Raw genomic sequence first — 14,871 nt, 5'->3', positions numbered from 1 at the left:
ATCAAATTAATTATTACTAAGCATATGATAAATAAAAATAATATACATGTTCAAAACATGTTTGACTTCATAATATCTAAAACAGCTGTATCTGTCATTCTCAGATTCCTTATAACATTTTATTATAAAACAGGGCAAATGGTACATTTAACACCAAAGGAAAATCTATATAAAAAAAATTAAACAAAAAACCTTTCCTATAACCCTATTTATAGATATAGTTTAATAAAATATCTTTATAAACAGAAAGAATCATGAGCTTACGATTCTATCACTTGGTACTAGGATTCAGGATATTTGTATAAATAGATGTTTTCCATATAAACATGATACATGCCCCAATATAACTTTTTTTTTTCAATATAGGCAATTCTTAAAATCGAATTCCTTAAAATTGTGAATTCTAAAAATCCATACAACAAAACATAAAATTCTGAATACAACTGAACATTATTTCAATAACATATATATACAACAATATAAAAAACAGTTACATCGATCACATTAAATGTCATTTTATAGACCCAGTAATGATTGTAATGGAGTTATTTTAATTCCCCATTGTTAGCAACATATGGAGAACGAAAACTGAGCAATATGAATTTTGGTAAACATAGCAAACTTTATTGTTTGTAGCACCTTGCTTTAGCTGTGTTTAACAATACCATTAAAAAGGTGCTTTTACTGTAGATTTTTTAAATACATGCAAGCACTTCATTTGGTGAAATTGTTGTTCAGCATTTGCAAAAACGAAAAATTGCAACTGTCAACATTAAATGAGTTATATTTTTAAACGTTTAACATCAAAAATGCAAAATATTTTTTTTCCAAAAATCGTGAACCAGTCCCATTAATCTGTAAACATATATATTGTTAAATGAGTTAATGCATTTGAAATTTGATTTCTGAGAGAGGCTTTTCATGAATCAAAGTAAATGATAAATATTCCAGTATAAAAATTGTTCCATATAGTATGCAGTAACTTGCATGTATCATTTGTTTCTAAAACACCCAAATAGCAAGGAAATGTTATACTAAAAACATACAAATACAATATAAAGCAATCAAATACAATATGGATTGCCTATATAAATTGGAACACTGAAGTTAGAAAATATTTTCACAAATAGCCTGAACTGTGTTTGGACATCACAAACTTAACTTACTCCTATGTGGGGGAGAATCTTATACATATAAATTGTACATTGTTCCTGTTTGATAAATTTATAGATAAATATGCTTGAAATTAGCATGTACTTTAGCACATGTATTTTCATTTTCCATAGACACCTAAATGTGCAGATACAGAAAAGGGGGTACCTGAAGTCAGGATTGAAAAAAATAAATCTTTGTAACTATTTTGGTACATTTAAGGTGTGAAAAACTATAATAATTGCTCTTTTTGTATAGGTTGAACTCTATTTAAGTACAATTGTCTGGGTAAATCCCCCTGTCATAAAAAATTGTTAGGGATGGATCCCTCTCATAAGAAATTGCCAGGGGTGGATACCTCTCATAAGAAATTGCCAGGGGTGGTATCCATTCTTGGAGTGGACCCCCTTTTGGAAAAATCTCTGAATCTGAGCATACGGTAAACTATTATCACACATTACGTAAAAAATTGCCAATACCCACAAAAGCTTGCAGTAAAAAAATCTATTTTTACAATACATGTATATCAATATGTAAAGCTTTTAAAAATTTTAATTTACATACATTATGACATTTGTATCAGAAAATCTGTCAAGAAGACATCTTGGCATGTATTGCAGCAGATGAGCTGACACAGTTAAAATGACATTCTTCTTAATTCTTTCTTCACAAGGTACTCGGCAGTTTCCTATAGTGTGGAAAATATGAAAATCTTATCAATGTTTTTTGGCTTAAGGTAAAAATCAAAAAGAGGTAAATGTAGATTCTCTCTGGATTTATTAGTTCTTTTGGCAGTGAAATCTGAGAAGGCTGGCTTTGTTCTTTTTCTATAGAGTCACTCAGGATACAATCTAAAATTCAAAACAATAAAAATTATTAAATATTATTAATACTATTAATCAGGTATGGATGCTTATTGTTCCATTCATGCTGTGATATAATACAACAACTAAAATTCACTAGGTAAAGTGTCATTCACACTGAATGATGTTTTTGTCCTTGTCATGACAAGGGATTTAGTTGGAAGGTCCTAAATGTATGACTCAAAAACTCTTATTTTGAAATACATGTATCAAGTCACAAATGAAGAGTCCTATTAATGTCTACCAAATGAAATTTTATTTCGTCAATATATGAATATCAATGGCCAAATAAATGTTTCCATTAACTTACATGCAGTATAATTTATAACTACATGTACATTGTATTATCAATATTGCATATTCAATCCATACCCTATAATTTACTAGATGATTATGTATCTAACAAGAGGCCCATGGGCTTTAATGACCACTTGAGTAACATGCAACTCTCAGCAAACAGCACAATCAAACAAGCTGTTCATATTTTTGAAAAATGAAAAATTGTCCTAAACTTTCCCGATTCAGTTTTTGTCAATGTTCAATAGTAAAAAAAATCCATGTACTGTATTCCACTACAGGATCCCTTGAAGCCTCAGTAACTAGTTCACTGGTCATAAATTCAAGAATTTTGTCACAATGTACTGCCAACAGGCAATTGCATCGCTTGGGGTCGAATTTACAATTAAAGAGTAGTAAATTTGACCCCAAGCGATGCAATTGCCTGTGTGTACTGCAGTAAAAAGGATGATTTTACTATACAAAATGCATCATCATATTTTTTTTTACCTATTTAGCTTTGCCATAGAGCCTGAACTCCTGACTGGGTAAGGAAATTCAGTTTGAGTTTGAAAGCTACATGCTCTTCACAAAAATGCATAAAGTATTTCTTCACTATACACAGAAGTAAAAAAGATGATTTCAAAAGATTAAATGTATTTTCACTACATAACATTTTGGGCCCCACCCTAAGGCCTGAACACTAGCACAAGGGTAGGAAATTCACACTTTTGGCAAACAGCTACATGGTTTGTATCGTCATGTATACAACATTTCTTTACAATAAACAGAAGCAAAAAAGATTATTTTAATCACAATATCAATGTAATGATGAAGCTGCAGAAGTAGAAGTACAGAAGATGATTTTAAATATTAAAAACATTTTACCATAGACTCATTTGGGACCCACCCTAGAGCCTGGCTCCAGGCAGAGGGGCCATGAATTCCACAATTTTGGCATTCTTGCTCATCATGACTATATATATATATATATTTAAATATTTTGTCTCCTAGATACCCATGAGTAAAGAAGATTTTTAAAGATTGCGCAATATTTCAAGGCTTTGACTCCACCCCTCAGGCTCCAGGGGTGCACCGATCATAAAATTCACAATATTAGTTCCCCTTACCCCAAAGATGTTCCATACTAACTTTGAAGAAAAATGGCCATGTTCCTACAGAGAAGATGTTGATTATGTTCAACTGTTAATGCACAATGAACCCCATAAGTTGAAAGAACTTATGTTCAAACTGTTTGTATAATACTGTAAGTGGTTTTAATTTTGTGGTGCTAAAAGTTCACGGTTTTTCATATTGGCCTAATTGCGGTGGTTTTATTTCACGGAATTCAATTACAAATTGATTACTGGTAACTGTTCTAAACGTATTGTGTCACACTTGCAAAATGATTGCGGTTGTTTTAATTTCGTGGAAAAATCCCCGACCGCGAACATAGCGAAATTAAAACCACTGCAATCATTTCCCCATTTACAGTATGCACTTATACAATAAAATATTTTCAAATCAAACCAATCATAACAGGACAACTGAGTGACTACATTATAAAAGTATGTTGCATGCTTTACCTGAAACTCCTCACTCATTCCCATGAGAGTGTCTTTGTAAGTACTGATGTACCCTACTCGGTAATTCCCCGGACACACAGACAAGTACCGCCCAGAAAGTGTCACTTCTACCCCTTCTGGGCTCTTTTCTGCGTACTCCTGGGCCCAGGCATATGTCACATAGTCATTCAGATGGAAAAAATTGCTCTACAAATCACGAGAATTTTATTTATTACACGTACAAAATGTACTGTATTGGTTTCTTGATGAAATTGCTAACCTTTAAAATTGACACAAAACCATATATATCAAAATATGAATATAAGGAACAAATGCATTATGGGGGATATGAAAACAATATGGATGCATGGAGTAATTTCTACATGATGAGCTTTGCTGAATAAACAAATTACCCTATGCTTACCTTATATAATCCAATCCAATCTCGGTTAGAGGACATTATTTCAGAATCTTTCTTCATCTTATATCTAAGGGTTGCACTCTTTCCAGCTTTCCAACATTTGTCAATGTCAAAGGTCACAGATGCGGGATACCGCTGGCATGGAAACACCTGAAATCACATTGGATTGTTGACAACACGCAGACAGAAATTCTTTCCCTATTCTATGGGAGTAATTACTATCTTGTGAAATCAAGTTTCAGTTTTATTCATCCATCACTAATTCATATAGATTGAAGTACTTTTGAGTAGAGTGCTTGTGAATTCATGTTCTCGGAATTTGAAGCTGAACTTTTGTGACAAAAAACTTGTGTAACATCACGAAACTATAGGATATAGATGACAGTTCTAAGTCCTGCCAATATGACAATTGGGCCATAGAATTTCTCAGAAACCAATCACAATCTGTAGAGAAAAACAGCAAAATGCATGTAAAAAAAAGAGAGAGAGAGAGAGATGAAAACTAGACTCCAAAATTTGCTGCTGCCAGAACTCACCTTAATGTTAAATGTTGCAGTCACTGGTTTGTGATCACTCATGACATAGGATGGAATGGATTTGTACTCGACTAGATCAGCTGAGATCGTTATCTTCTCAAAAGCATCATCATGGATCTGCCAAAGAATTCTGTCACACCATGCTGGCACTCGCTTCTTAGCACTGTGATAAAAGATTGCCAACACTGTACAATTAATGATATTCTTAGGTCAATACTATACAATTATTGACATTTTTTAGGTCAATATGATGCTTTATCTACCCGAGAAGTATTGTACTTCAGGGGTAACTAAATGGTATGCACGAGCAATGAAATAATGTGATATAATAAGGGGTGAGTTCAAAAGTCAATATCTTACAAAAAACTAAATCCACATAGTTTTCACCAAAGAACCCCCCCCCCCCCTTCCCCCCACTATTTAAAATAAATATGATGAATGTTGAAATTAATCGATTAACAAGTAAATACATACGATTATAAATAACACTCTGTATACCTTTTTTTAAACTGTTTATTCACAAATGATTGATTGTGTCTTGTTTAACGTCCCTCTAAGTGAATGTGTACATTAAAACTATCAAATGTTCATTAAAATGCAATATTATTATGTGGTTTTTAACAGTCGCTTGTCTGTTTTCTTTTTCCATCAAAGTGTAATCAATGTTGGATGACAGAAACTTGCAGGAGATTTTATTCCCCCTCACCCTAACTATTTGAATTTAGATATTTATCCGACATCGATCTTTTGATCTCACCCCAAGCAGTTCAAGTGTTTATTTACTAGTTCTCCCTCAATATTAATTACTTCAGTGTATAAATTGAATTTGGGTGATGATACTGTGTATAAAACTTACTGTGTACATTCACTTATGCAGTGATGGGCATTTTGTCCCACACCCTGCAAATTCTCTAAAGGGAAACAACTTAGACACACCTCTAAATTTGCAAATTATGAAATCTCTGACTATTATACTTTCAAAGTTATAGTTTCAAAGTTATAACTAAGATTGAAGTTGCAGGCAAAAAAAAAAAAAAAAAAAAACAGAAAAAAAAATGACATGATCTTGTTGATGGCAACGAATATATCTTCCATCTAATTTTGAAATAATATGACAAAAGTTCCTTACAATTTTCCCTATAAATCACTAATTTTGTAATCAATGGTCATTTTGTTGACATCAGCAGTTGCAGAACGTCAAGACAAACAAAAAAGAAAAAAAGCGTTAATGATGCTTAATTATTTTCAGTTTTTGAGATGATGAGAAAATATTTGGACCCCTCCTGGCCCCTTATTTGAAAGACTGACCCCTAAAACTGATACTGTTGAATAGGATTCCTAAATTACCTACAACTTTTGTTCAATAACATTTAACAAAATGTTTTCAATTTTCGACAAACACGTATTATTATATGATTTTCAGAATCCGGGGCTAGTCCCTGAATTTCTACGAAGAGAACGTAAAACAAAATTTAATGATGACATATTTCTTAGAGTCACATTCTGACCAATTTATGTTCTATGATGCTTTACAAAATATTTTTTGTCTAAGAGAGGGCATCAAAGTTTCATACATTATTCCCCTATACTCTTATTATGTAATCAATGTTCATGTTGCAACATCAGCTGTTGCAGAAAATAAAAACAAACATCTTTGCTTGAATGATGCTTTACAATTTATTTTTTTTAGTTTTTGAGTCATTCAGAAAATATTTTTGACCCCTCTCAGCTCCTTATTTAAGAGGCTGGCCCCTACAACTTGATATCGTCAAAGTTAACGTGTCTTGTAATTATCTACATTTTTTGTTCTACAACTTTTAACAAAATGTTATAAATAAGTTTTGTGATAACTGGGTTATTCACTTTTAGGGATCAACCCTACAAATCCTTAAAAGGGGTCTCAAGAAAATAAATGAAGATGGCATGTTGATTAGAATAACATTCTGAGCAATTTTTGTTATATAATGCTTTACAAAATATAACATAGAACTTTCATACGTTATTCCCCAAGCAATCAATGATCATTTTGCTGCTGTCACAACAAACAACTACACTTCAATGATACTTAACAAATTATTTTTAGTTTTTGAAATATTTAGAAAATACCTTTGACCCTCTCGGTCTCTTTTTTAAGGGGCTGGCCCCTATAACTTTATATGGTGGAATATATCTTGTCATTATCCCCAACTTTCCTTATATATATGTCTTAACAAATTGTTTTCATATAAAAAGATATTAATGAAAATGTATCAAAAATTGCATGAAATTTCAAGCCCTATACCAAGCTCTGGCACTTTTTGCAATGGAGAAATTGCAATACCCTATGTCACATATATACCAAGTCTCCTCTACAATTGCTGAAAATTTCAAGCTGATATTTTTTATAGTTTCTGAGAACACTTAAGGACAAAGTGACCTCTGAAAGTCTGAAAAATGTCAATATCTTACGTAACAAGTGACATAATCAAAATCAGAAAAAAGCATATCAAGTTCAAGTGAATATCTATCATCCCTAAAAATTCCACAGAAATTAGTATATGCTCTTATACATAAATTTTGATTGGTTTGTGGTGCCAAAATTTTTCACAAGACAGTGGTGATCACAAATTTTGAGACTATCCCTTGCATGCTCATAGATTCATACAGGAAGTAGGTTTAGAATAGCATTACCTGTTATCGTAATCGTCTGTTCCTTTATCAAATTTGTAGGTAGGGGGAAAATCAACTTTTCCTTCTTCAAAATCACAAAAGATGAGACCTTCCTCCCTACATTTCATTAACTGTCAAAAAATTAGAAACAAATAATGCAAGAAAAAAAAACACATAAAAAATTTCTTGTGCTAATAGACAAAAAGGCACATTTTGAAAAATTCATAAATATCTAGCTCAAAGCACAACAGTCATCTCCCTCCCCCTTATAAAAAAAGCGTACAAATAAATATGTACCTGATCTTGTTTCAGAAGAGTTTCAAAGTCCTTCTTCTCAATATATTTCTCTACTTCTTCTCGTGAGTACTTATCGATTCTGAAGTTAAGATCTCCCATCCAGAAAACATAACTGTTCAAAGAGATTATTTCAGCATTCAATGATAGCAAATATTTTCTAAAGGAATAAGCCTCAAATTCATTACTTTTACATGAAGAAATTCCTGGCTAACATTTGACTTCTTATATTTTTTAACTAGATTTTTGTCTGTCTGTCCAGACCTTGTGGGCAGGATACAGACTGAACCATAAGCCCTAGGGCTTTACAACTTGGTACATTTGATCACCATGATGAGAGGAAGATGCCTGTTGTTTTTCAAGGTGAGAGGTCAAAGGTCAAGGTCGTAGTATCACTTATTAGGAAAACTTTGTGGGCAGGATACAAACTGAACCATAAGCTCCAGGATATTATAACTTGGTATATTTGATCACCATGATGAGAGGAAGATGCCTATTGTTTTTCAAGGTGAGAGGTCAAAGGTCAAGGTCGTAGTATCACTTATTAGGAAAACGTTGTGGGCAGGATACAAACCAAACCGTAAGCTCCAGGATATTATAACTTGGTATATTTGATCACCATGATGAGAGGAAGATGCCTATTGTTTTTCAAGGTCAAAGGTCAAGGTCGTAGTATCACTTTTTAGGAAAACCTTGTGGGCAGGATACAAACCGAACCGTAAGCTCCAGGATATTATAACTTGGTATATTTGATCATCATGATGAGAGGAAGGTGCCTATTGTTTTTCAAGGTCAAAGGTCAAGGTCATAGTATCACTTATAAGGAAAACCTTGTGGGCAGGATACAAACCGAACCGTAAGCTCCTGGATATTATAACTTGGTATATTTGATCACCATGATAATGAATTTGCTCACAGAGACCAGTGATAACTTCACTAAAATATGAATCCCACTAAAATATGTTTTCCTTGAGCAAAATCTACGGGCGTATTATGCCATGTTGGCGTTGCTCTTGTTAATTATTTTGTGCTGATTATGAAATTATATCATACTCACTCGTGATCTAATATGTGCTCCACATCTTTATCTCTAAAATGCTGTGTATCCAAAATCGTGAAAAAGTCCTGCGAAAACAATCGAGAATTTATGACTAATGTTGTGTTTCTAATTGTTGTTTATGGTGATGATTTACACTGGTCGATTATAGTATTTAATCAATAATCATTATTCAATGTAACATGGATTTTTTAACGAAAAATGAGAGGTTTGATGGTTTTGTATTGATAGAGGAAAAAGGAATCTACAGTGATAGCTGGCATGTTCTCACTAGTAAAACATTTTATTTGCATAGAAGAATGGTATGGGAGCATAAAGGTTTTATTCTATTCACTTCTTAACTTTAAATCTGTATTATCTTCGTAATAAAACCCGTGAAATCGTGCCACACTAAAGATATTCAGTATGTAATATTTACATTCACTGAATCTTTTCTCTTATATTTCTTTTGAAATTAACATTGGTTTTATCTGACAATGAATACATGCTTGCTAGAAACTAGTTTGATCCAGATTTTTAATACCATACCATCTGTCCGCATACTGTAGATTCCTTATTTTATGCGAGTACTTATTAGTTATTATCATAAAATGACTCGTGGATGTCAAATCGTGAGAAAATAAATTTGCGAGTGCTCTGTTGATTTAAAGTGTTTTTGCATGCATTTTAGCACTATAAAAATAAAAGGGAAAAATATTTTTTCATGAGTGATGTTTCTCGCAAAATTACGCGATAATAATTTAGGAATTTACAAGAATCATTCATTTACTAAATATGGAGCGTCGTCAAGATCAAAGGGTGCATTGGCTGTTCCGTATACAGTAATGAATGGGTCAATGATATGAGTTTTTAGTACTTAGAACCAGTTTATATTTTCAAAAATACATGAAGATATAAATATAAACAATAAAATGTCTTTCTTTGTTGTTTTATTTGGTGATAAAAGTAGCAATCATGCCCAAAATATTCACATATCCCGCTAACGCAGATTATGAATTTTTCCTACAATGCTCGCTACCTTCATCACCCAATGAAAGTGAAATAGACCAAATTCATATGATTGGTAAGTGATTAGAAGTCAATCTTTTCTGCACTTGAGACTTTTTGGAAGTTATCTGCCCTTGATGAAAATAAGTAAAATCTAATTTTCTAAAAATATCTGTGGTAAATGATTAATTTTATAAAGAGAAAGTTTATGTAACTTTTTACCACAAGATTTCTATGAAAATACAATTTCTTTTAAAAATATTTCAATATATCATATGTTCTTCCTATAGACTAAATGCAAAATTCAAGATGAAAAAATCAAGCAATAATCATTTAATTTTTCAATTTTAATGGTGGAGAAATTCTGTTTGACAAATGGTACCATGATTACAAAAATTACCATTATTATGATTACATATACTTTATACAGGGAAATATTTGCCCTCGTTTTATTTTCGCTCCTTTCGTCCTCGTTGTCAGTGGGTGAATTTAAGACTGAGTGAAATTGTTTTTTCTCTTATCTCTCCTTTAACACAACTGTGTCTGGATGAATTTAAAACGGAGAGTAACCATAAACAAGTGCAGAAAAGTGAAAATAACACCGGGTGAAAATACCCCTGTATACAGTAACTTTTGAACCATAATTCAAAATAGTACATTTCTGTGAATCAAAATCTTTCCTTCTGTGCCAGGTTTGACAACATAGTGACCTTGACAGTGACTTAAATTAAATTCCACTTGTAGATAACATACCATTTGGCTATAAATTTGGAACTGTATGAGAGATTCTAGGCATTAATGCACTATGGATGTAATCCCTGTGACATGATCTAGCTTTCTAATAATACCCGTCAAAGAAATTTACTACCTAATGGGCAATGCTGTTGCTGGTGGCATTTGTATTTATGAACACATTTTGTTTGCTTTAAACAATTCACAACCTTTTTGCTACAGGGTATTATATATAATATTTGTGCCATGAATTTTTTTTTCTTAGCCTCTGTTTATAGACATGGAATTTCACCTCAATCCTTTCTGCAGAGTTGTGCATGTGGGCTGCTAAGTGAGAATTAACGATGATCATGTTCACTCCATTGAGATCAAAACGTATACTGACTCCTCCCTTGTTTCCCTGGAAACATAGAATGGCAATTTCAACATGTGGCTTTTAAAAAACTTTAACTCAGTTTATGTTAGAAACGGTATATACATGTCATAAACTTTATCCATAATAGTTATACAGTTTGTAATCAGACTGAAAATAGTAAAGCACATTGTGAATTGTACCATATTTGGACAACAGATCTCATAAAAAACTTGAGACTACTTCTATCAATACTTTTTCTGGTACTTATCAATCATATGAAAGTCACTGAACAGCACCAGGATGTAATGACAAGTGAATAACAAACTCATGACCTCTGCATAGTGTTTACTTCCTGGTCTGCATCCTTCTTAAGTTCTCTCACTTTAACACTCCAATGCTTTAATGAAGAAACCCTACCATTTCTTCATATCTATTTAGTATGTGGATAAAAGCATTGCCAGTAACTGACTGTAACTCACCCACCATCCACCCATGCCTGCCCTTGAGATTTCGGACTCTATGTGTGCCACAGAGAGCAGGTACTCGCGCTTCACAAACGTGACCAGGAGAATACCCTGCATTTTCACAGCCTTTATCTGACAAAAAATTTAAGTGCATTAATATTATTGCCACTTTATGTGCAATTCTCAAATCTCGACAACTTAAAGAAATATTCTCTATTTCTTTCTCTATGTTGTTGTCTTTTGGTTTTTATACCTCCATTTTCTGTTGTATTTTAAAAATCTATTACTGGCACCTATAACTGCTGTTACCATATTGCAAATTGGTGCACTAATTTGTTCATGTCTCATGTGAAATGTATATACCTTTATATGTAGATATTGAGCAAACATAAAACTACATTTAACATCAAGCAGATTATTGATCAAAGTCCACATCTTCCCCAAATGGAAATTAATACATTGTAACTGTGTATAGAGAGTGGCTGATTTAACTCTGCATTTAAAAAAGAGATGAAATAACATACTCGACAGAATCCTTTTGGACCCAGGGTATCTGTTAAAATTGTTGTCCAAGAATTTTTGTAAGCATCAAATTCTCCAGACACCAGTTCTTGCAATCTGAAATTCACCATGTTCAAATGTTAGTAGCTTGTTCATGTTCACATCTGTATACAATGATGTTCTCAAGGTTAAGAAAATCCGGAATGTTATACCATAATCAGGTATGGAACCATCGGTGCAAACAACACCTAATTGTCTCCATTCAAACTACATTGTACATGAAGAAAGCCCTCAACTTTATGAATGTTGATGTTCACATATTAATCAATGGGGATGCTCCCTTAATTTTATTGGATGGGAAAAAAACTTGAAGATTGTAGTGGAATAATCTGAGGATTGCCAATTTCGAAAAACTGACACAATAGCCAATCAAAATAAGTTTATTGATACAGAATTTGAAAGCATGGCCTCAGATGTTAACTTATATTAACATTTAATATATAGCTATAGTTTGATATCTATATCCAACTTCTAAAATAGTGATCTATAAGCTTTTTTTGTCGGTTATTTGTAAACAAACGCTACATGTTTTACCTGTGAGTGCAGCCACTAGAATATCGAAATCTATTATCACCACTGTGATTGGTCAATAAATGATTGTGTCGTTTCAAAAATATTCATGAAAATTGAGGGTTTTGCTGATCATACAGCCACGGTGTGAGGCAAGGGTAGGTACTCCCGGACTCAGTAAATGATCATACAGCCACGGTGTGAGGTAGGGTAGGTACTCCCAGACTCAGTAAGCATGGCTAGCAACGATGGCATGGTACTATAAATTACATACATTTGGCAAGACTTTACTTCTCTGAGTTTATTAGAGAGACATAATTTCATTGTTATAAATAATTGTTCAACATTACCTAATATATTTATATTTCTAAGAATTCTATCTTTGTGAAGAGATGATCTCATGAACAAAATTAAGTTCTCACTAAGAAAGGGTCATTTACAGTATATACTTGTATATACACTGTAATAATATACAATAATATACATGTATAGGATCTCCTATGGTTTGTGGTTTGATATGATTTATATTAAACGAGTTTTGTGGTTTCTATCACCGAGCCTTGATGGGTTTTAACACCCTGGTTATTCATTTAGTAAGTTACTGTATTGTTGGGAAATTTGCTTCCTGACATTTTGTAAACAAACTACGTAAAATTAACATTTGTTTGCGACATCACAAATGGCATAAGAAAACATAGTGTAATAGTTAGATTTATGTAATGAGTGATATCCACAGGATAAAGGAGTAAACATGTGATAAATACTGGTACATGTATTCAGATTTACCCAATGGCATATATATCAGGCAAAGAATCCGCTTTCAGATTCAATAAATCTGTTAAGTCTGCTGATGGCTCTTCATCTCCTACATTCCAGGTCACTAGGTTCAAACTGCAAATGATAAAACCATATTGATTTTTAAATTTCATAATTTGTGACATCTGTTCACAGTTGGTTCATTTTCAAAATTGCAAAATAAAAGTATTTGATTCTAATTTTTTGCAATCATAATTAATCAATAATATATGTCTCATCAAGACCATGCCATATTACAACAGGCCCTACAAAACCTGGAAAAATGGGCCAAATCGTGGGGCATGAAGTTTAATGCCAAGAAATGCTATATCCTCAGTATGCGGGGAAAGAGCCAACATTTTTATGATCTGGACAATACCATCCTCCAGCAGGTGCCCTCTAACCCTTACCTCGGAATTACAATCTCAGAGGACCTCAAGCGAGGAACCCACATCAGTAACATCACCAAGAAAGCCAATTCAACCCAGGGCTTCTTGTGTAGAAACTTCTGCTGTTTCCTCAAACCAAGCAGGCACACTGTATACTTGTCGTTCATCATACCAATCCTAGAATACGACTCAGTTATATGGGACCCATACTACTTCAAGGACATAAACACCATTGAGCGAGTATAACACTGCGCTGTCAGATTCATATCCAGAGACTATACCACCCAGGACCCAGGACTTATCACAGCAATGCTAAATGACCCTGAACAATCACCACTTCAACTCAGGTGCCGCAACATATTAGACCATCTGACTTGCGTATTATAAAGTTGTTGAGGGGTTGGAACCAGCCACACTGCCTCAGAAATACCTTACACCTTGTAAGCCAGGCAAGACTGTCCGTGCCAAGTCATATTCAGATGTATACATCACAAACATTGTAGTCTAACATTCAGCCTGCCACAACAGCAGGGGATTCAGTGCACCATCCAGCAGGACTGACCAGTACAAAAATTCCTTCCTTATAAGGACCGCCATTGACTGTAGTTTGAATGATCTGACTGTGTCTCGGGACACGCCCTCACCACAGGTCCGTAGGACATTATCATTTTAACGATAGAACATTCTATCTACATTGACTGGTACATGTTTAATTTCAGCGAGATTTGTCGAGGCTGGATATTTGGACTGACGCCTCAAAAAAGATTAGCGAGGCTGCGACTCCATGATAGAGGCTTTCAAGTCACCCCTTGACTAAGATCTGTGCTTTTTCATCCACTGTTGCATCACCAAAAGGATCTGCAGTGCACCCACACAGATACTGAATAAGAATTTAGTACATCCAATTATGACGGTGTCTTATCTAATCCTTTTAAAATGTGCAGGTGGGCGTAGCTGGGGAAAGTATCTTAAAATTGTATGTTGTTAACTAAGTGGAATAATATTATGCAGTGGTTACATCTATACATACCTGAAAGTTTTTGTTTCACCAGACATTTTTTTTGTGTTGAATATCCCCAAATTAGTTAGTTCCTTCAAAATTGTTCACAAAAATTGTTTAAATCTCTCTGATCAGCTCAAATCCCAATACCCGTTGTAATTGCAGGATACATCAGGCGTACGGGTGTTTACAAGAACGTGTGTGATGAATCAAGAGTTGTTGTAGGCCTATTTCACGACATAACTTTTACGGTTTACTATTTAAT

General features: G+C 33.5%; 1 protein-coding gene across 2 annotated transcripts; it reads right to left on the bottom strand.

The window, feature by feature from the left end:
* Nucleotides 1-88: 88 nt before the first annotated feature.
* Nucleotides 89-14,774, bottom strand: LOC125663582 (inositol polyphosphate 5-phosphatase K-like). 2 transcript variants are annotated; one of them, XM_048895848.2, is made up of 12 exons: nucleotides 14,637-14,774; nucleotides 13,209-13,313; nucleotides 11,876-11,969; nucleotides 11,367-11,483; nucleotides 10,825-10,932; nucleotides 8,814-8,881; nucleotides 7,760-7,871; nucleotides 7,484-7,593; nucleotides 4,814-4,976; nucleotides 4,281-4,427; nucleotides 3,878-4,063; nucleotides 89-2,003 (listed from the first exon to the last, which is right to left on the bottom strand). In XM_048895848.2, the coding sequence occupies exons 1-12, from the start codon at nucleotides 14,660-14,662 to the stop codon at nucleotides 1,992-1,994; spliced, it is 1,248 nt and encodes a 415-aa protein (XP_048751805.1). In that variant the 5' UTR covers nucleotides 14,663-14,774; the 3' UTR covers nucleotides 89-1,991. The 2 variants fall into 2 exon arrangements, with proteins under 2 accessions (XP_048751805.1, XP_056008950.1); XM_056152975.1 differs by lacking the exon at nucleotides 14,637-14,774 and adding an exon at nucleotides 14,037-14,469.
* Between the last annotated feature and the right edge of the window lie 97 nt (nucleotides 14,775-14,871).

The sequence above is a fragment of the Ostrea edulis genome, chromosome 1, assembly GCF_947568905.1.
Source record: "Ostrea edulis chromosome 1, xbOstEdul1.1, whole genome shotgun sequence".
NCBI lineage: Eukaryota > Metazoa > Mollusca > Bivalvia > Ostreida > Ostreidae > Ostrea > Ostrea edulis.
This window is presented reverse-complemented; position numbering and strand designations above follow the sequence as displayed.